Source organism: Echeneis naucrates, chromosome 7 (assembly GCF_900963305.1).
Source record: "Echeneis naucrates chromosome 7, fEcheNa1.1, whole genome shotgun sequence".
NCBI classification, from domain to species: Eukaryota; Metazoa; Chordata; class Actinopteri; order Carangiformes; family Echeneidae; genus Echeneis; species Echeneis naucrates.
In genome coordinates this window covers 237,241-259,047 of record NC_042517.1, presented here as the reverse complement: position 1 = coordinate 259,047, position 21,807 = coordinate 237,241, and the positions used below count along the sequence as shown (strand labels likewise).

Here is a 21,807-nt window from a genome sequence, read left to right as displayed (position 1 = left end):
TCCTCTTATTTCTATTTGGTCTGTATACGTCTGCATTTAGAGCTTATTGTTGGCTATTGTTTGGTCTTCCTTTTAATTTGTTTATTTGTATTATTGTATTATCACTATTTGTAATATTTGTTAATGCTGCTGTAAAATAAAGTATCTATCTATCAAGTTAGGTGGTCGTCATTGTGTTGCTTATTTCAGTATTCACACGATGAACAGATGAAGGCATCAATAACAAATCAATACTATGTATGCGAGGATCAAGTCCTTCGTATTGTTTGTCAACCTCCGTCCTGCAGGTGTCGCTGCAGCAGCTGAGCCTCCCATCGGCTTCTGCACAGCAGAAGGAGAGGAGGAGGAGGAGGAGGGTGAAGATGAAGCCGAAACAAAGAGCTTCCTGCAGGATTTTGGCGAAATGAAGAAGCTGGAGGACTAATTCTTCTTCTACTGTACATCAGCGGGCAGGTGATGGTGAGTTCACGAACAGATGTTCCGACTGATGCGGAGATAACGGAGCCGCCGAGCTCACCGTGTAACACACACACACACACACACATTGTTTATAATGTGCAAAAAAGTGAAGTTTGGTTGGGTGGTGAAAAACACGCCAAAACACAACAAATACCAGCAGTCTCAGCTGGGTTTGTGTGACCCTGGTTCATCTTCCTCCTCTCTTTTGTGTTGTGTGTCAGTCTGAGGAGGTGGCGGGAGCAGAGCGGGTCTTGAATGAGGAAGAGGAGGGAGAACGAGAGGGAGCCGAGGATGAGAGTGAAGATGGAGGAGGACCGGTTGCCATAGAGATCCCTAACGCGCCTGTGTACTGTGTGTGCAGGAAGCCAGACATCAACTGTTTCATGATGTAAATAAACCTGATCCAGATCTCACAAGACCAGGTCTCAAGGTCCAGGAGGACACCTTAACCTGTCTGTCTCTCTGCCTGTCTGTCTCTCAGAGGCTGTGACAGCTGCACCGAGTGGTTCCATGGAAGCTGTATCAGAGTCTCAGAGAAGGCCGCGAAAAACATCCGAGTTTGGTACTGTCCGTCCTGCAGAGGTCAGAGACACACAGAGAGAGAGAGAGAGAGAGCGACACAGAGAGAGACACACAGAGAGACACAGAGAGAGAGAGAGAGAGAGAGAGAGCGACACAGAGAGAGACACACAGAGAGACACAGAGAGAGAGAGAGACACAGAGAGAGACACACAGAGAGACACAGAGAGAGACACACACAGAGAGACACACACAGAGACACAGAGAGAGAGAGAGAGACACACAGAGAGACACACAGAGAGACACAGAGAGAGAGAGAGAGACACACACAGAGACACAGAGAGAGACACACACAGAGACACACACACAGAGACACACAGAGAGACACAGAAAGAGAGAGAGAGATTCACAGAGAGAGACACAGTGAGAGAGAGAGAGAGACACAGAGAGAGACACAGAGAGAGAGAGAGAGAGAGAGAGAGCGACACAGAGAGAGACACAGAGAGAGACACACACAGAGACACAGAGAGAGAGAGAGAGACACAGAGAGAGACACACAGAGAGACACAGAGAGAGAGAGAGAGAGACAGAGAGAGAGACACACAGAGAGACACAGAGAGAGAGAGAGAGAGAGAGCGACACAGAGAGAGAGAGAGAGAGAGCGACACAGAGAGAGACACACAGAGAGACACACAGAGAGACACACAGAGAGACACAGAGAGAGACACACACAGAGAGACACACACAGAGACACAGAGAGAGAGAGAGAGACACACAGAGAGACACAGAGAGAGAGAGAGAGACACACACAGAGACACAGAGAGAGACACACACAGAGACACACACACAGAGACACACAGAGAGACACAGAGAGAGAGAGAGAGATTCACAAAGAGAGACACAGTGAGAGAGAGAGAGAGACACCGAGAGAGACGCACAGAGAAAGACAGAGAGAGAGACAGAGACACACAGACACATTGACTCGACCCGATCAGGAAATTATCCAGTGTGAACCTTTTTGTTACATCATCAGTAGGAACCAATCAGATCAGATCAGAGTAGAGACACAGACATGTTTGCGTGTTTGTTGTGGCTGTGTGAGCCATTAGCTGTGTGTTGTGCTTGCAGAGAGAGATTCATCTTTGGAGATTAAATACCGTCCGAAGAAAACGAAGGAGAAAGAAGAGAAAGAGACACCGCTAGAAAGAGACAACAAACTTGACAGAGAAGGAAGCTCCACCCCCCAGCCAAAAAATGACAAGAGGCGTGGCTCACAGGTACCCAAGCAACCAAACAGGTAGAGGGCGGAGCTTACAGTTGGACCTGAGGGGATGGCACATTCCTGGACCCTGGAAAGATACTTGTTGATGTAGCTCAGTTTGGACTGAAGACAGTCAGAGGACAGTGAGGACAGTTCACAGTGAGTTGTCCTCAGAACTGTCGTTTCCTGTTTCAGATCAAACGCTCAGCGAGAATGTGTGGAGAGTGTGACGCTTGTCTGAGGACGGAGGACTGTGCTCAGTGCGACTTCTGCAAAGACATGAAGAAGTTTGGAGGACCAAACAAGATCAGACAGAAGTGTCGACTGAGACAGTGTGAGGTCCGAGCCCGGGTGAGTGATGGGGGACATGTGCATTACAGGTGTAGTACGGGGGTACCTGAAAAAAAGCTGATGTTTGGGACAACATGTTGTGGATTCTCTCGTCAATGAGCAGAAGATGCTAAGGGTCAGAGATGAAGAGATGAGTCGGAGTGGCGTCAGGGGGCGGGGTCTACCCCGGAAAGGGGTGGGACACCACACAGAGGACGATGAGGAGGAGGAGGAGGAGGAGGAGGAGGAGGAAGAGGGATTCAGTGAGAGCGAGTTGGAGCTGTATGAGCAGTATAAAGCTGCTGGATACAGAGACCTGGTGAGGGAGCGTTTCTGACCAATCATCTGTCAGATGAGGCACATCCTGTTTCTGGCATGAGGTGTGCTCCTGTTGCAGGTGTGGCACAGCGAGGAAGAAGATGCTCAGTCTGACTCTCTCAGGAAGAAGGCAGTGAAGGTGAAACATGTAAGAAGACGAGAGAAAAAGACAGAGAAGAAGGTGAGGATGCTGTCTAAGATGATGTCACTGATGATGTCTCTGATGATGCCATCTGACACATTTCCTCTGTCACATAGAAGTCTGTGTCCACTCCTAAAGAGGAGTCGAAGCCTCGCCGTCACAAAGCGAAGCAGCGTCACAGGGAGCGTGTGCGGCACAGCGAGCGAGCGGGGGAGGGTGGGGTCAAAGAGATGGGCGGGGCTCTGCGACAGTGTCTGGGTCCTGGATGTGTCGAACCGGCCCGGGCCAACTCCAAGTACTGCTCTGAGGACTGTGGCATGAAGCTTGCCGCCAAGTAAGCCCATGTGTGAAGGTCAAACAGCAGCTGGACTTCAACACAAACCCGTGAAGACGCAGGTGGTAATAAAGTGTCTCCTCGGGATGGGCCAATGGTTAACTCTGTCTGTCTGTGTTTCAGTCGGATCTATGAGATCCTGCCTCAGAGGATCCAGCAGTGGCAGCAGAGCCCCTGTGTTGCCGAGGAGATGGGGCGGAGACAGCTGGAGCGAATCAGAAGGGAGCAGCAGGCGGCAAGACTCCGCCTCACACTAATGGAGAAACGGTTTCATGAGCTTGAAGGCATCATCGCCAACGCCAAGCTACAGCAGGTCCAACAGCATGAGGAGGTAGGAGATACGGAGACACTGTCTGTCTCTGACCTGTCTGTCTCTGTTTGACCTCTGACCTGTTTGTCTGCAGGTGACTGAAGGAGATGGCGATGACACTGACCTTCAGATCTTCTGTGTCTCCTGCAGTCACCCCGTCAACCCGAAGGTGGCGCTGAGACACATGGAGCGGTGCTACGCTAAGGTGAGTATGAGACAGGAACTGGTCTCAGCTGGTCTGAGAGACCACCGAGTTAATGACGGAAACTCAAACCTGACCCGTCTCTCTCTCTCTCTGTCCCACAGTACGAGAGTCAGACATCGTTCGGTTCAATGTACCCAACACGTATAGAGGGGTAAGGCTACCTGCCTCTCTCTCACCCTGTCCTTACTCTCAGCCGGCTCTCTGAACCCTTTTCTCTCCCTTCTCTCTCTTGCCCCATCTCTTTCTCTTCTGCCCCTCACTCTCCTCTCTGTCTCTCAGGGCCACCCGGTTGTTCTGTGATGTGTATAACCCCCAGAGTAAGACGTACTGTAAGCGTCTGCAGGTTTTGTGTCCCGAACACTCCAGAGATCCAAAGGTATGTCAACATTGACACAAACACTCAGGACAGTTAGGGACACCTCCGATGAACAGTCCTGACCCGTCTCTTCTGGTCCATCAGGTCCCAGCAGATGAGGTCTGTGGTTGTCCTCTTGTCAAAGATGTGTTCGAGCCGACCGGGGAATTCTGCCGTGTCTCCAAGAGGAAGTGCAACAAACACTACTGCTGGGAGAAGCTACGGCGCGCTGAAGTAGACCTGGAGCGAGTCCGCGTGGTAATGGCCAACTTTATCGACACTGTTAATGCCGACATGACAGCACTGACTGACAACTGACCTGTCGCCCTCTCTGCCTGTCGCCCTATGTCAGTGGTACAAACTGGACGAGCTGTTTGAGCAGGAGAGGAACCTCCGGACCGCCATGACCAACCGTGCTGGTTTACTGGCTCTGATGCTGCACCAGACCATCCAGCATGACCCAATCACCACAGACCTGCGATCTGCCAAGGACAGGTAGACAGGTGCAGACAGATAGGTGCATTTTTAATTGTTACTTTTTTCAGTTTTACACCAAAATTCATCAGAGACTTTAGGATTAAATCCAAAACCTCCAGGTCTGGCAGGTGTTCCTGGATATGAAACCTAAAGTAAAACGTTTGTATTAAATCAGCTGTTATAACAAACAACACTACACTACCCATAATGCACCTCAACATAGAGCGTATGGATTGGCTGTCGCTCCTTGACCACACTGAAAGTGGTCTTTTATATCAGTGTTTTTATACTTTGTATAATTTGATCATGTTGATGTTTTTTTACTGTTTGTTCATGTTGTTCTCAAACTGATGTTACATTAAAAAGTTCATGTTTACAATTTCTCTAATTTTTTCTCTTATTTGAACTGACTTTGAAAATGTGACCAAAATTTTATTTACATTAAATTAGGGAAATACAAATTAAGCTAATTTGTTTGTTTGTTGGAGAAATATTTATTTCAACAATGATTGAAAAAAAAAAGGAAATATTAAGAAAAGGGCATTCTAGATTTTAACTGATACAATAAAAATATTTTAGATTTTCTGTTTAATTAAAAAAAATCGATTAACTTGTTTTGAAAAATAAAACAGGTGGAAGTATTGGAATAATGTGTTTTAACGTGATCTCCCGTTAAATAAAGCTGAAAAGTACAATTGAGAAAAGATATATATATATATCAGAGGAATATATAATATAAAAAATGAATCGAATATATGCGATTTACTTCTGTGTTCCTTTATTCTGTTTATTGTAATCTCAAAACACAATAAAAAACAACAGTAGCTGTGTCCCGACTCAGTCTGCATCCTTCGGAGGATGCAAACGAAGGTTGATGACGTCACAAAGCTGTCCCTCCCCAGAACTCGAGGAGTCTCCTTCGCAGACCGGAAGACTGCAGACCTATGGCACATTTTACGTCCCTCCCCGGTGACGTCATGCATGTGCGACAGTTGTGTCCCGTTGGCGCTCAGCAGCAGGAAACAGCAGCCGAGGTGAGTAGAACCGGTTAGTTCTGGTCCAGTTCGGGGTCTCCGCCGAGACACAGACTGGCTCCAGGATTTAAGGATCCGGGTTTGGCTCTCGGCTCAGAGTCACAGCAGCCAGTTAGCATAGAAGCTAACAATAGCAGCTGCTAAATACATGAACGATACGGTGCTTGCTAATGACATCACGGTGACGTATGTCTTGCTGTGTCTCTGTGGTTTGCCTCAGGTCGGTCAGAAATGCAGTCTGATCCAGATCCTGGATCTGGTCCAAAGTCAGTCAGAAGATCTCCACGCCTCTCTGTGCAGGTCAGCACACACAGAGAAACAGAGAGACACACTGACACACACCCACATACACATTGATGCTCACAGGCTCAGGTGTTGACCAATCAGAGGACAGTGAAATAATGATTGGTCGTGCAGCTGTCAATCATCTACCTGCACTCTGACCCGTCTGATACACTCAGTGAGCTCAGATGTCTTCATGTCCTGTGAGACACTTCGTCTGTTTCAGGCAAGAAGCAAGAAAGGAAAGGAGGAGAGGAGAGGAGGAAGCAGTCTGCAGGAAGTGAAGAGGAAAGGAAGGATGGAGAAGAAACGAGAGGAGATGGAGGACGAGCTGGACAGCAGACTGAGGACTCTGGTAAACCAGCTGTCTGTCTGCCTGCCTAGCTGTCTTTCCGTCTATCTCTCTGTCTGTCCGTCCGTCACTCTCTCTCTGTCGCTCTGTGTCTGACTGTCTGTCCGTCTCTCCCTCCCTGTATCTGTCTCTTTCTCTCTGTGTCTGTCTCTCTGCCTGCCTCCCTATCTCTCTCTCTCTCTCTCTCTGTCTTTTTCTCCCTGTCTGTCTCTTTGTGTCTGTCTGTCTTTCTCTGTCTCTACCTCCCTCCGTCTGTCTGTCTGTCTGTCTGTCTGTCTGTCTCTCCCTCCCTACCTATCTCTCTCTGTCTCTCTCTCTCTCTCTGTCTGTCTCTACCTCCCTCCATCTGTCTCTTTGTCTGTCTGTCTGTCTCTCCCTCCCTCCCATCCATCTGTCTCTGTCTCAGTCCCTCAGACCTGCTGTGTCCCCCCTTCCCTCTGTAGGACCTGTCTAACAGACCAGCAGCCCGTGGGACAGGTCTGGTTTTCTCAGAGACCTTCAGTCGTCATAGAAACCTGTGGGAGCCCAGGTAACCTGTCCAGGTGTTTTGGTCAGTCACACTGCTGTCACAGCTCCAGGGGCCTGTGTCACAAAGCTGGGTTAACAGTAGTTCTATGATATATTATGGGCTATGTGTATATGTATAAAAATGTGACATGAGAAAGACAGAGTTGGGGGGGTCACATCAGACCCTGGTGGAGGTGGCAGCTGTACACAGGATGTTTCAGTGAGTTAAAACACCAGGCTGCACAAACCAAATTATCCATTTACTGTGAAGGTAAGATGGAGAGGAGACCCCCACTCACTGAAATACTGTCACCGTCATTTCAACCTGTCATATACATTTGCATATCATCTGTTGCTGCTGATCGTACAGTGGGGAGAAAAAAAGCAGATCTGTATCTCTCGTACCGAACCTCGTCCAGAAAGTCAAACAGGTAAACTCACTGAATTTCCTCTCTCTCTTGAGAGCGCTTCTTCTGGTTCTCGCACCCAGATCAGTGGGCTTGGGCTCAGTCAAAAACAGACAGGCCATTTCCCAACTGAGCTGATTGTTCAGTGGGCGGCCTTATACACCTGCCCAGATCTTATCCAGAACTTAACCTGCTCCGGAGCAGGTGTTCAGCGTTCCATGTCAGTTACTGTGGCAACGGACCCCGATTAAAAAACCTGGACGTTACCTCGAGCTGAAATCCGGCTTTGTGATACAGGCCACAGGACACCGTGCTGTTATTGCTTTTGTTGATGTTGATGATGATGTCTTCAGTCATGTAGAGAGTCCAGACAGACTGACGTCCATCATGGAGGAGCTGGAGAGACAGGAGCTGCTGTCTCATTGCGTCAGAGTAGAGGTGAGACGGTCTCTACCAGTCTCTCTCTCTCTCGCTCTCTCTCTCCTCCTACCTGTCTGACCCCGCCTTTTTTGTGTCTCAGCCCAGAGAAGCTACAGAGCAGGAACTTCTCCTTGCTCACACGTGAGTCTATAAGTTGTTTAGCCCTGGAAACTCGTCCTCTAAAATTTATCTGTCCTCTCATTGACTCTGACTGTCCTCTAGTTGTCCTCTGTCCTCTGACTGTCCTCCGACTGACTCTGACTATCCTCTGTCCTCTGACTGTCCTCCGACTGACTCTGACCATCCTCTGTCCTCTGACTGTCCTCCGACTGACTCTGACTGTCCTCTGACTGACTCTGGCTGTCCCCTGACTGTCCCCTGACTGTCTTCTGAATGTCCTCTGACTGTCTTCTAACTGTCCTCCTGGTGTGTTTGTTTGCAGGAAGCCTTATGTGAACTTAATAAGGTCAACTCAGAAGATGTCAGAGAGTGAAATTCAGACTCTCTCTGAGAAATACGACTCAGTTTACCTTCATCCTGTAAGAACACACAGAGAGACACACATAGAAACACATCACTTCCATTGTGAAAACTGCGTGAATGTATGTGTGTGTAGGAGTCTTTCCAGGTGTGTGTGTTGGCAGTGGGTTCAGTCCTCCAGCTGGTTGATCAGGTGATGACCTCTGAACTCAGAAATGGCTTCGCTGTCATCAGGTAAGAGCAGCAGATACCTGTGCTGCGTTAGGGTGTCTGAGGTGAGCAGCACCTGAACACAGCACAGTAACTCACCTGTGTCCCTCAGACCTCCAGGTCATCACGCTCAGGCCAACCAGCCCAACGGCTTCTGTGTGTTCAACAACGTGGCCATCGCTGCCCAGTATGCCCGGACCAGACACTCAGTCCGCAGGTAGGAGAGAGAGAGAGGGAGAGAGAGAGAGAGAGAGAGAGAGGGTGTGTGTGTCTGTTTTGTTTATATTATGATTATGGTAAATTATTATAGACGTGTTTGTGTGTGTATCAGGGTGTTGGTAGTGGACTGGGACATTCATCATGGTCAGGGGATCCAATATCAGTTCCAGGAAGACCCCAGGTAAACTTCTGCTCTTCTTCCTCTATCTGTGTTATGGCCTGTTGTGATATTGTAATAACCCCCCCCCCAGTGTCCTTTACTTCAGTGTCCACAGGTACGAGCAGGGATCCTTCTGGCCTCACCTCCCAGAGTCTGACAGTCAGTTCGTTGGCAGCGGACGAGCCAAAGGAAGAAACATCAACCTGCCCTGGAACAAGGTGAGTCCTCCTGTTGTTAAGACAACAGGACACTGTCAGCATGTCCACAGTGACCATTCACTGTCCCTGTGATGTGCAGTTGTCGAACACTCTTCTTTATTTGTGTGTTCTTCTGTTCAGACAGGGATGACAGATGCTGATTACATTGCTGCTTTTCAACAACTACTTTTACCTGTAGCTTATGAGGTAACACACACACACACACACACACACACACACACACACACACACACACACACACACACACACACACACACAGAAACACACTCCCTGTTGATGAGGTCTCTGTTCTCAGTTTCAGCCTCAGCTGGTTTTGGTCTCTGCTGGATTCGATGCTGCAGTTGGTGATGAGAAGGTACAAACACACACCTGAGACCACTGATGTCTCTGTACTGGGTCTAACGTGTGTGTGTGTGTGTGTATGTGTGTTTGTTCGTTCAGGGGGAGATGTCTGTAAGTCCTCAGTGTTTCCATGTTCTGACCCACATGTTGATGAGTTTGGCTGAAGGTCGACTGATTCTCGCTCTTGAGGTAAAACGCACACCAGACACACATGAGATGCACAAGGGACCCCACAACAAAGTGGCCAATGTCTTATGTTGAGTGGCTGTGTGTGTGTATGTGTGTAGGGAGGTTATAACCTACAGTCCACAGCACAGGGCGCTGCAGCCTGTGTCAGAGCTCTGCTTGGAGGAGCCTGCCCATCTCTGACTCCGCCCACAGTTCCCTCTGACAGGTAGACAGTTCAGTTTCCCAGCATGCCCTGCAGCTGAGCATGCTCTAACTACTTGTCTATTTCTCAGTGCTCTACAGTCCATCTCACAGACCATCTCTGCCCTTTACCCGCACTGGGCCTGTCTGCAGGTTCTGGGTGAGACACACAACAGCACGCACAACACACACACAACACAGACACACTGTTGTTTGATCTCTTCCTATTTCCTGTACAGAGGGAATTTCATTGGCTGAAGATAGAATCCATAGACCAACAACCAATGAGCAGATCAGCCTTGTCCCATATGTTGCCATAGCAACAGGTCTGGTGTATGATGAGCAGATGATGAAGCACCTGAACATGTGGGACAGGTGAGCCACCTGCTGCCGCTGCTCCTGTGACAGTGTGATGTCACTAACCTTGGCCCCTCCCACAGGCACCACCCTGAGCAGCCTCAAAGAATCTCCAAGATCTTCTCCAAGCTTCAGGAGCTCCAACTGGTCCGGCGTTGCCAACGGATACCAGCTCGCCTAGCAACAGAGGATGAGCTGACCACATGTCACAGGTATGATTTCCGACGGGTTGCATCCCCACCCTGGACCAGGATCTATGGTAACTGAAGTCCAGATCAGATCAAAACCAGGACCTGAGGTGTTCAGGTCTTCACTGACCCACTGCCGTGTCTTACTTTGTGTGGTATACTTGTGTCTGTGTGTGCAGTGTGCAGCATCTACAGCAAATGAGGTCCACTGTCCTCATGTCCTCCAGAGACCTTCACAGACTGGGCTCAGAGTTCAACTCCATCTACATCAACAACCAGACGCACAACTCCGCTCTGCTGTCAGCAGGAAGCTGCTGCAGCGCTGTAGAGAGCGTCCTTAGGGGACAGGTACAAAACAGATACACAGCAAGTGGACAAGAAGCACACAACAAGCACGAAATAGGTACACAAAATAATAGACCAGACAGGTCCAGGACAGAACTTAAGGTTGGTCCCTGTCCTGGCCTTGGTCCTGGTCCAGCCTGTGACCATGGTCCTGTGTCCAGGTGAGGAACGCGGTGGCGATCATTCGGCCCCCTGGTCATCATGCAGAGAGAGATGCTCCCTGCGGATTCTGTTTCTTCAACAACGCTGCCATCGCAGCTCGCCACGCCCAGAAAATCTCCCAACATGCACCTTTAAGAGTCCTCATCCTGGACTGGGACGTTCACCACGGCAATGGGACACAGCACATATTTGAGGATGATGACAGGTGAGAAAGAAAAGCAGGAGGAGGATTTAGGTGAACTGATGTGATGTGAAGTGGTGATGAGTCTCTTCCTGTCTCCAGTGTTCTGTACATCTCCCTCCATCGCTATGACAATGGGACATTCTTCCCATCCTCAGAGGATGCTGCGGCCAACCGCGTGGGTGTAGCTAGAGGGGCGGGGTTTAATGTCAATGTGGCATGGAGTGGAGGACGGATGGGTGACTCTGACTACCTTGCTGCTTTTAACCACGTTGTTATGCCGATTGCTACTGAGGTAACGCGCACACACACACACACACACACACACACACACACACACAATGTGGTCAGTTATGGAGTCCTCTGATTGGTCGGTCTCTCACAGTTTAACCCTAGTCTGGTTCTGGTGTCGGCCGGGTTTGACGCAGCTCGGGGAGACCCACTGGGCGGGTATCATGTGACACCGGAGGGATATGCCCACCTCACACATCTGTTGATGTCACTGTCGGGGGGGCGGGTCATCCTCATACTGGAGGTGAGTGGGGAAGAAACTTCAGGTGACACAGCAGCCAGGTAACAGCCTCAACAGCTGTTAACTGAATGGTCACGTCCTGTCTGTCTGACCTCAGGGAGGCTACAACCTGACCTCCATCTCTGACTCCATGGCCATGTGCACCAGCATGTTGCTAGGAGACCCTCCTCCGTCCCTCGTTGTGCCCCTCCCCCCTCCCCATCACAGCGCTGTGGCAACAATCAATGAGGTCATCCGACACCACGCCCCCTACTGGAGGTCACTGAGGATACACAGTAAGGACAGATCTATGTTATGAGTGCTTATTCTTTCTCCAGCTTCTGATCTCTCTCTCTCTCGCTCTCAGTCCCAGAGACTGTCCGAGCGTCCCTGCCATCCCCAAAGCATCGTGGGAAACACAATTCCCAAGGAAAAGGCAGGAGGTCAGAACAGAGATCAGATAAACCTGGAAACTCAACGGTAACAGATCACGCCAAGGTCAAGTAAAAGAACACCTGATCATCACACGCTTCCTGTGACTCTGTCCCTGTTCTCGTCCAATCAGAGGGAGTCAGCTCCAAGTTTGGACCAGCTCACTCAGATAATGGCTGGTCTGGACATCAGCCAAACCTCAGCCGATTACACTCCATCTGTAGCCACTCCAGTAGGCGGGGCCAGGCCAAAGGTGCAGCTGAGCCCGGAGAGGGTTACCTGTGAAGGTGAAACACAGGCAGCGTCTTGTGTGGACATGTTAAAGCAGAGCCAATCAGTCCGCATGTCGTGTCAGGTGAGTAAAATCTGTTTTTATTTTAGCATGTCACAGTTTTCTATCTGGCCACCATGGTTACAGCATTTTCTTTTTCTTATCAACTGTTTATAGACTGTTGCCATGGGAGAATCAGATTCAGTTGTTGGAAATGAGGCTGTTGGTGAAGTGGTGCCGGAGCCAGAGGCAGAGGGAGCATGTGGTTGGTCGAAGCCTGAAATGAAAATGGAGCTGATGTGTGGACACAGAGTTAGGAGACATTTTATATGATCTCTCTCTCCCCACCCCTCTCTCCCTCTCTCTCTCCCTCTCTGAGTGTGTGCTGGGAGTGGAGGTCGGTGAGAGTGTGTGAGTGAATTTTCAGACTAAAAGTCTATTTTTCTCTTTTCTTTTCTTTCCTGTGTGTCATTGTTTGGTTTCTAGTTTAATTATTTAGTGTTTAGGGACCTTTTGGTGTCTTTGTTGGTGTTTTTCTCCGTGTTTCACTGCCCTTGACCCGGGTCACTGTGTCCGGAGTCCCTCCATTCATCCCGAACGAGGCTCTGGAGAGAGAGCTGAGGAGGTTTGGGAGGTTTGCGAGCGGGTTCCGGTCGGTGGGTCTGGGCTGCAGGGACGCCAAGCTGAGGCATGTTCAGTCCCTGAGGAGACAGGTGCTCATGTTTCTGGACTCTGGAGGTGTCCTTCAGAGTGAAGCATGAGGACAGCTTCTACATGGTGTACGCCTGCTCCGGGTGCGGAGATGTGGGGCACAAGTAGGCCGCCTGTCCACACAGACAGGTGGACATCAGGTCCAGGACTACAGCCTTCAGGCTTCAAGCAGTTCAGCGGCTGCTGTATGGACATCCCCCCTGCTGGTCGGCGTTGGCCAGCCTGCTTCTTTGGAAAGCCGGCCGGCTTGGACTGGATAAGCACCTTTTCCTTATAAAACCGGCTGGAAGCGACCTGGCGGGGCTCACACCCTTCTACAGGTCACTGCTTCATGCTTGGATGACATTGACTGTCGCCTGACCCCCTAACCCTTGGCCAGGGTTTTGGCTCTTTGAGGAGCCCTTGTTTTTAACCCCCTCCTGCCTGTTGCTGCCCTCTCCTCGCCATCTCTGAGGGAGAAACTCATCGGGGCGGGAGTGGTGAAGCTGGGCCCCCTCACTAGGAGGACTCCTGAAGAACTGGCTGAAGTAGCAGGGATTAGATCCCTGTGGGGGAGTGGACCGAGGACAGCGGTCAGCTCCTCTCCCTGAGGACACCAGTGCTGGCCACATTCAACACATGCAGCAAACAACACCTGTACCTCAGCTGCATCAAGGTGCTGAACCTCTGCTGGCTGGCTGGAGTTCGGGAGTCGAGGTGGACCGGGGTGTTGGAATCAGACTCTTCCCCTAAAGGCTGCTGGCGTCTCCTGTATAAGTGTCCCGTTGAAAAACGGATGGCCAACCTCCAGTGGAGGATTATACACGGAGCTATAGCTACGACCAGACACAGAGCTCACTTGGACCCCGGCACTGAGGAGAACTGCCCCTTCTGCCCTGAACCTGAAACCCTCCAACACCTGGTGCTGTCCTGCCCTCGCCTGACAGGACTGATGGACCTCCTGACGGAGTGGGTGGAGACCCTGGGAGAAACCATCTCTCCATCCCTCTTTGTGTTTGGTCCCAGATACACCCCCAAGAAGAGACAATCCCTGGTTTTAATTAATTTTATCTTTGCAGCCGCTAAGTTGGCGAAACCAGGAAGAACCAGATGAAGGGGGAAGGCTGGACTGACCCGGTCCGCTGTTTGAAAGGTTTGGTGGTGGCTCGGTTGAAAGCGTTTTTCACCCTGACCGGGAACATGAACGGGTTCAGAGCCTTGTTGGACTGTGGGCAGGTCCTGACCTCACTGGGGGACAGCACTTAGCTTGGCTTAGTTTAGCTTAGTTTAGCTTATCTTATCTTATTTTTCTTCCGCCATAGTGTGTGTGAGAGTGTGTGAATGGAAGTTTCGGTGTTTTGTTCTGTCATTTTATGTATAATTCAATTTTGGTTTTTTATGACTTTTTGACTTATTTACTTAGTTATTAGCAATGCAAAGCTCGAGGTCGAAAATAAAGTTTTTTTTTTTTAAGTCAAAAAAGTCTCTGTCACCCTCTGTCTGTCTGTCTCTCTCTTCAGGCCACTCTCTATGTAGTTGACCCTTTGCCGTGGTGTCCTCACCTGGATGCAGTGAAGCCCCCCCCCGCCTCAGGTGTAGACGTGTCCAAGCCGTGTCAGGACTGCGGCTCTGATGCTGAGAACTGGATCTGTCTCACCTGTTACCAGGTCACATGACTCCCCTGTTCATCACACAGTCAATGTACTGAGACCACAGCTGAAGTCCTTCCTTTGTGTGTGTCTGTGTGTGTTTGTTTCCCAGGTGTTCTGTGGTCGTTACGTAAACGAACACATGGTGATCCATGGAGCCATTTCTGAACATCCTCTGGTTCTGAGTTTCTCAGATCTCTCTGTGTGGTGTTATCTGTGTGCCGCCTACGTGCACAACCAGGTGTGTGTGTGTGTGTGTGTGATCAGCCTCTGTGAGCAGAGTGAGTCCATGCCATCAGTCACCTGAAATGTGATGTCATTTTCTCTTCACTCCACAGGTTCTGTTTGAAGTTAAAAATGCTGCTCACTGGGCCAAGTTTGGAGAGAAGATCCCCCGTTAACCTGGGGGGGCTCATGTTGTGCCAACACGGTTGAATGTTCATGTCCCACAACTGCCAAAAAGGAAGGAAGAATTTCTGTTTTTACTTTTTAAAAGATTGGTGCTGATATTCATATTCATTATCATCTGCAGGTTTTCATTCAACTCCCTCAAAATGTGACCACTCACCAGCAAACTGGACATTTTATTTTGAAAGTTAATTGGCACAAAAGTGACATGTTGAATAATGATGATCACTAGTCACTAAGGCCACTCCTACAGATTGTTGTCAAGGTAATTTCAGTTTCTTACATTTAACAGTGGTTCAGTAGGAGAAGGAAACTAATCTAATCAATAATCTTTAAATAAAGAAATAACACACACACTAATGTTCACATCACCAGATCAAAGGTTCTACGTGTCTTTTATTTTGAAATTGAAAATTTTCCTCAGGTGCAGGAGTTTACTCAGGTGTGTTTGATTTCATCACCTGAGTTTGATAATGTTCGTTGAGTCGTTTCCTGCATCAGTTCTTCTTCTCAGACCTGATGGATCCTGAAGGTGACAACTGGAGCTCTAACTGAATCTTCTTCATCTGCTGATGGAGACATGGGTGGAGCTGCAGAACATTGATCACCTGAGTGTTTGATTAAAAAAGACTGATCCACAATTTTGCTTGATTGTGTTGAGAAGTAAAAGTAATTAAGTCGTCATCATCATCGTCAAAATGTTCTTAAAATGTATTGATTAATTATTTAACTGCTATAAAGTGATGATGATGAGCCTTTGTATTGATTTTTCTTTGTTATCTAATGTTTTTATATCAGGAGTCATTGATAAACGATACATTTTGTGAAAGAATTAAAGTCCAGTTCCGGCTTTAGAGACGGTCCAGCTGTCTTAAAACCTGAGCTGCGTCATCCAAAACGTCACGATATGTTTTATCAGAGGCCCAAAAAACAGCATGGCGACGCAAAAATATCACAAACTGGGGCCAAAGGGCAGCAGAGGCAGTCCCGTGGGGGCCACACCGGAACGAACCGGAGCTGAGAGCTTCATTACCTCATTTTATTATCCATATCCGGTCTGCAGGCCCCGCCCCTATCCTCCATCCGGAGAGACTGACAGCTGCAGGTTGGTGGTGATTCTTTTTCCGATATGTGTTGTGTGTTTGTGTGCAGCGGGGCTGGTGACGTAACTGTCCGATTCGCGTTTTGTTTTGATTTGTGTTTGTGTCACGCGCTCACCACAGGTCATCGTCATGACGTAATCAATAGATGGTTGGATGATCGGCACGTTAGTTATTGATCAGCTGCAGAACATCTGGAGCTCAACCTCTGGTGCGTTTACTGTCACCTGGTTAACCTGCCCCCCCCTCCAAATATACATATCGAAGATTCACCCTGTTTTGTTTTGACAGTCAGAATCACACTATCTCTCTCTCACTCTCTTCCAGTCATGTCGGTGTCCCCCACCCTCTCTGACCTGTCCCGTCTCTATCAGACGGAATTCGTCCGGAGTGCCCGTGCAGTCGGTGTCCTCTGGGCCATCTGTACGCTCTGCTTCGCCATCATCCAGGTGGTGGTCCTGGTGCAGCCATCTTGGATTGGCACCACAGACACTGGCCGCCCTGGGACACCCAGTGGCACCTTGGGACTGTTTGAGGTGGGAGGAGCCCAGAAGAGAGACAAACTGTTCAGGACGTTCTCCTGAGACATGTCTTCACCTGTCACCTTCACTGCTGTCCCTGTTTGTCCCTCTCTATGTCCATCTGTTTTGTCAGGTCTGTGTGGAGTCTGACTGGCCGGTCCCAGACTGCCGTGGAAGTCTGTCCAGTCTGTCCCCTCTCCCGTCCTTCCAGTCAGTGGCGGTGTTGGTGGGGGTGTCGCTTTGGGCGGTGTGGACCAGCGTTGTCTGTCTCTGTCTCTTCCGGTTCTGCAGCGCTGCAACAGTATACAAGATCTGTGCCTGGCTGCAGCTCACTGCAGGTCAGAGACACTGGATCTACTGGTGCTGGGTGTCCCAGATCAGTAAGACCGCTTACTGAACTATGTCGGTATCTGTGGCAAAGACTCATGGGAACTGTAGTAAAATGTTAGCTGCCATCAGTAAAAACAGTAGGACCTTGATTGGGGACAGAGTCCAGAAGGTGATCCAGGTCTCCATGTGTCCTCAGGTTTCTGTCTGGCTCTGGCCTGTCTCCTGTTCCCAGACTCATGGGAGAGTCCAGAGATGAGAACTCTATGTGGGGACTCGGTTTGTTGACACACACAATTCTGTTTCTACATGTGTTGATTGATCTGGTCTTGGTCCTGGTCCTGGTCTTAGTTTGATGAATCTGGTCCTTTCTACAGGTGGGCAGCTTCTCTCCGGGTCATTGCTCTGTCCACTGGGCGTACATCCTGGCCATCCTGGGTGTCCTGGACGCTGCCATCTTGGCCACATTAGCGTTCGTCCTCGCCAATAGACAGGATGCTCTGCTGCCACCAGACGCCAAAGATGGTGAGGTGCTGGGCAGTGGGGGGGGGGCTACATTGATAGAACTTGCTGAGTAACGACTGTGTTTGTTTACAGTGACCACAGGTCTGCTAATGTCAGCGTGATGTCACAAGGTGAGTCTCCTCTCTGTCACTCTGACTCTGTTTCTTCACTCAGCTTCCTCTTCTTCTTCTTCTTCTTCTTCTTCTTCTTCAGGGATGTTTGGTCTTCACTCTTCATCATCATCAAAAGAGGAAACTGAATGGGGTTCCTGGTTATCTGGAGACCACACCTCCTTAAGTGATGTCAGTAAACATATGAAGGGAAGGGGTGTAGTTGGGGGGGAGTCAGTTTGATATCCCAGTCATATGCTCCTCCCACATGACTATGCTTTAGTTTTAAACTTGTCTCTCCTTTATGTCGACTTTTCAGTTAATCAAACTGCTGGACATTTTATTTTGAAGCTTCTCTCTGTTAAAATGTAGACATGTGGGCGGGATCATTATCTCTTCAACTTCAACATGGCTGATATTTAGCCTAGCTTAGCATGAAACTTGAGGCAGTAGAAAATGTTAGCTGCAAACAGCATTAGAAATTAACGTTATGTTGTTTTTGCTAACTCAACTTGATCCTGTCAGATTTTCTGGATTGTTGTTTGAACTTTATAGCAGCAGAAAACTTCTTGTGTGTTACACCTTTTCATGTCATGAAGTACACATTTAAACAGCATGAAATGATAAATTAGGCTTTATGTTATGCTTTGGCTGTTCAGGTGACGTCGCTTGTTCTCGGTGAGGAACATTTTTATTTCCTAGAGCATGAGGAACTCTATATGATGATCATGTGACTGTGTCTGTAAAGTGTTTTTATTGGGTCATCTTTAGCTAAATAAACTAAGACTATAGTTTTTCACCAGCAGTACAAGTCCTGTGACTTTGTCTGATGTGTTGTTGCTATGGAAACTGTTTGTCCCACAGTATTTTCTTACATTGTGTTCGTTGAACACAAAATTATTGAATATATTTGCTGGTTCACCTGATTCTGTTAGCGAGGCTCAGCTAACCAGCTGTGTTTACATTTTTTTAGCTAACAGTTAACCGACAGCAGCTCGTCTTGATGACGCCATCACATAATGTGACATTTCAGAAAGAAACAGGAAACGCGTTGTGGTGCGAATTTATTTCAGAGTGTGAGATAATCGAGTGTTAACTTCATCACACACAATAGGTCACACTGACACAAGCTGGATTGCACAAACACAATGAGAACCAGCCTAACATCAGGCTGAGGATCCATCACCATGGTTACTGTCACTCTAAGATGTACATGGTGCCATTAGCAGGTGTTGCTAACAGCAAATTTTTCAACCGATGACTGTTATAAGTGAAACACAAATTCCAGAGTGTTGCTGTAATCATCCAATCAGAATCTCTGAACACAACCAGCTCAGTTACACAACAATGGGGAGACAGAGTACTTTGTCTCCTCCTCCTCCTCCTCTTCCTCCTGTTCCTCCTTTTCCTCCACCTCTTCCTCATCTTCTTCCTCCTCATCTCTCTCCATAATTTTTCCTTTTAATTAATAAATAACTGATCAGATACATTTTTCACTAAAAGCAGCAAAATTAAGACCTTTGATACGTAAATAAAATAAAAAACAAAAAGATGAACACCCTCCTCTTCTTCTTCCCCCCTTTTTACCACCTCTCTTTGCTTCCTCTCCCCTTACTCCCTCATGTAGTCTAAGATCTGGTCGATCAGGACTTGGGGGTCGTAGTTCAGGGCTTCTCTCCTTCGGCGCCTACGACTCTCATGATTCAGTTCTTCCACAGGGGCGGTTGCCATGGTATTGATGCGTTTCATCCTCTGCAGCCCGGCAGCAGGTAGACCCAGCTCCTGTTCCTTCTCCTCCTCCAGCCTCTTCACCCTGAGGAGGGGAGGCTCGTTGCTAGGCAATGGAGGAGCCACGTCGTCAAGGGAACGGCGGGTTCTCCTGTGGGCGGAGCTAAAGGGTTCAGCTGCAGTGCCGGAGAGGTCCCTCCTCACTTGGCGGCCTGGGGAGGACACCAGGCCGTTGTTAGGGCCAATGCTGGACAGTATCCTAGCAACCAGGTGCCTGAGAGGGAGGAGCCACACAGGTGTGATGAGTGCAGGTGGAAACAAAAGGTGAGTGAAGGTCAAAGTGTTTCAGATGTTCAGACAGAGACTGTGGAGAAGAACTATATATATATTATTAAATAATAAAAATAAAACTCTAACCCTAACCCTTCAAACTCCCTGGTAAGCTGCTGAACTGATATTAAAGGTCCACAGGGTCTACAGGTAGACCTCCATGTGATCTCCATGTGGTTCTAAATCATGTCCAGGTTATCTATTAATACAGTCAAACTAGCAGAGGTCCCCAGAGAGATGCTCACAGTCAGGATTTTAGAACCTGAACCATGGACCTCTATTGCAGCTTTGTTAATGTGTGTGTGTGATGACCTCAGAGAGTCCTGGTCTTGGTTCAGTCCTGATGGGAATCGTCCTGTCTGCTGTACTCTCTCCTGTCTCGCTGCCTCCAGCAGAGACTGAACCAACTGAGGGTCCATCCTGAAAACCACAGGTCACATGTTATTTTAATGCTAACAACTGCTGATGTGTTACCAAACCCCACCCCCTCCAGGTGTGCTTCACCTGTCCAACACAGCCTGAGCCAGCTGGGGCTCCAGGAGGCCCAACCAGGCAGCCGGGTGCCTTCCCATGCTCATTCCACGCCCTGTCTCATCATAGTCTGGGGGGGCTGGTCCCTGGAAGTCCCCTGGGGTTCCCCGATCATCCTCCTCGTTGTCCTCTTCCTCAACCACCTCCACGTCTTCCGGGCCGACTAACCCCGCCCTCTCTGCCTCACTGAGTAGGCGGAACAGAGCAGCAAGGAAGACTGTGGAGAGATGTGTTGACTTAAGTCACATGATGATGTCACAGTGAAAACTTGATAGAAGTGCGTTTGTCTTTGTGTCATAACAAGTGAATGACATGGTGAGGTCACAGCGACCTTTGACCTTTGACTGTGAACCTCTGTGAGCTGCCAGACGTCTGACGGTAAAAACTGTCCAACCTGCTCGCTGCTCCTCCTCCTGTTCTCGTCTCTGGTCCCTCTCAACCAATCGCTGCAAGGCCTGGTCCAAGCCCTTCCCCCTCCAGTCATCTGATTGGTAGTACAGGTCATTGGCCACACCCTCGTCATGCAGAGCAGGATATGACAACATCTGGTCCTCATAAGGCAGCAGGTTACGACGAAGGTCTCTGCGCTGACGTCTGACCAATGACGCATCGAGGCCACGCCCCCCGCCGCGGGCTGCAGGCAGAGACTGAGAGCAAGCGGTCAGAGGTCATGATACAAACAGATCATCATCATCATAGATCACAGTCTGATCTTCTTCATCATCATCACAACTTCAAGTGACCCTGACCTGACCCCTGACATGACCCCTGACCTGATTCCTGATGCTCAGTGAGAGTCTTCACACCTGGACAGAAGTATGTGGACACCCTGTTCTTACAGTCTTAACAGGCAGCACTGTCCACTTATTTCTGGACAGGCAGAGTTACGACCCCCCTTCTGCAGACGATGAGCTCAGCAATGACACACACACCTCAGTCAGGGCAGCTTCAGTGTCTGACACTCTCCTTGGGTTTTGTCTCTCAAGATTCCAGGATTCCTTGGTTGCAGCCCCCCCCAAACTCCTCTGGTCCTCTGAGGTTGCTATGGTAACATCCACTGTTGTTTACCTGATCAAATCTGACTCCGCCCATTCGCTGAACATGATGATGGTAACAAGGACGGTTAGGACGACCATGACTGTCAGTCTAACTGCAGGTGTATCGTTGTAACCATGACAACAGACAACAGGTTCCTGGGTTCAGGTTGTAGCTGAACCGGATCTTGAGTTTTCTATGAATCATTTCAGATCCTGTTCTGTGGACGATCGGGTGCAAGTACATGACTAGAATCCAGTCTCAGCCAAAACAATAAAATGTTATACACACACAGACACACACAGACATACACAGACTGTATACTGTGCAATATTTTCCCGGTTACTGTCTCCTGTCACTATGGCGACAGCAGCTGAAATTAAATGTTCTTTTGGTCAGTTACTGCACGTAGACACACACACACACAGTGTCCTCTGCTGTTTTTCCCTTGATCAGAAAAACACGTCAAATTGAATTTAGAACACACACACACTGTGATGTCATCGACAGGAAGGAGGATGGATAAACAGCAGCGACATCAGTCTCCATCATGTTACCGTGACGACACAGCACCATTTACAAACATGTAACCTCTTTCTCTCCGTACAGGGTCAGTGCAGCTCGTCCTTACCTGGGCGGTGTGGATCAGAGCAGTGCTGAGCAGCAGGAGGCCAAGGGACGCCATGTTACTGTCGAACACACACAGACACACACTGA

The 21,807-nt window shown here is 48.9% G+C and overlaps 4 protein-coding genes across 5 annotated transcripts; 3 read left to right on the top strand and 1 right to left on the bottom strand.

Annotated features, from left to right (window-relative positions):
• Positions 1 to 318: 318 nt before the first annotated feature.
• Positions 319 to 5,083, top strand: cxxc1a (CXXC finger protein 1a). Its single transcript, XM_029505936.1, has 14 exons — positions 319 to 459; positions 681 to 847; positions 941 to 1,041; positions 2,107 to 2,255; positions 2,435 to 2,590; positions 2,694 to 2,888; positions 2,967 to 3,068; positions 3,146 to 3,363; positions 3,487 to 3,694; positions 3,768 to 3,878; positions 3,980 to 4,029; positions 4,158 to 4,254; positions 4,339 to 4,491; positions 4,586 to 5,083. Exons 1-14 carry the CDS (start codon positions 457 to 459, stop codon positions 4,730 to 4,732), a joined length of 1,857 nt encoding a protein of 618 aa, XP_029361796.1. The 5' UTR covers positions 319 to 456; the 3' UTR covers positions 4,733 to 5,083.
• Positions 5,084 to 5,666: 583 nt separating this feature from the next.
• On the top strand, positions 5,667 to 15,657 carry hdac6 (histone deacetylase 6). Of its 2 annotated transcripts, XM_029505934.1 has the most exons (29): positions 5,667 to 5,744; positions 5,965 to 6,044; positions 6,253 to 6,381; positions 6,822 to 6,907; positions 7,646 to 7,730; positions 7,813 to 7,853; positions 8,155 to 8,251; positions 8,329 to 8,426; positions 8,515 to 8,619; positions 8,734 to 8,802; positions 8,873 to 8,999; positions 9,120 to 9,185; positions 9,295 to 9,354; positions 9,441 to 9,530; positions 9,629 to 9,735; positions 9,803 to 9,870; positions 9,950 to 10,085; positions 10,151 to 10,279; positions 10,435 to 10,603; positions 10,762 to 10,967; positions 11,046 to 11,238; positions 11,329 to 11,478; positions 11,573 to 11,750; positions 11,822 to 11,934; positions 12,020 to 12,241; positions 12,335 to 12,469; positions 14,368 to 14,514; positions 14,609 to 14,737; positions 14,835 to 15,657. In XM_029505934.1, exons 2-29 carry the CDS (start codon positions 5,976 to 5,978, stop codon positions 14,895 to 14,897), a joined length of 3,267 nt encoding a protein of 1,088 aa, XP_029361794.1. In that variant the 5' UTR covers positions 5,667 to 5,744; positions 5,965 to 5,975; the 3' UTR covers positions 14,898 to 15,657. The 2 variants fall into 2 exon arrangements, with proteins under 2 accessions (XP_029361794.1, XP_029361795.1); XM_029505935.1 differs by lacking the exons at positions 5,667 to 5,744; positions 5,965 to 6,044 and having other exon boundaries at positions 6,250 to 6,381; positions 6,785 to 6,907.
• A 235-nt stretch (positions 15,658 to 15,892) lies between these two features.
• Positions 15,893 to 18,207, top strand: lhfpl4b (LHFPL tetraspan subfamily member 4b). The gene is made up of 8 exons (XM_029505941.1): positions 15,893 to 16,009; positions 16,128 to 16,215; positions 16,332 to 16,540; positions 16,659 to 16,863; positions 17,052 to 17,131; positions 17,230 to 17,377; positions 17,450 to 17,487; positions 17,570 to 18,207. Exons 2-7 carry the CDS (start codon positions 16,161 to 16,163, stop codon positions 17,476 to 17,478), a joined length of 726 nt encoding a protein of 241 aa, XP_029361801.1. The 5' UTR covers positions 15,893 to 16,009; positions 16,128 to 16,160; the 3' UTR covers positions 17,479 to 17,487; positions 17,570 to 18,207.
• Positions 18,208 to 19,077: 870 nt separating this feature from the next.
• On the bottom strand, positions 19,078 to 21,807 carry pcsk1nl (proprotein convertase subtilisin/kexin type 1 inhibitor, like). Its single transcript, XM_029507416.1, has 5 exons — positions 21,722 to 21,807; positions 20,450 to 20,702; positions 20,029 to 20,272; positions 19,837 to 19,944; positions 19,078 to 19,468 (listed from the first exon to the last, which is right to left on the bottom strand). The coding sequence occupies exons 1-5, from the start codon at positions 21,773 to 21,775 to the stop codon at positions 19,078 to 19,080; spliced, it is 1,050 nt and encodes a 349-aa protein (XP_029363276.1). The 5' UTR covers positions 21,776 to 21,807.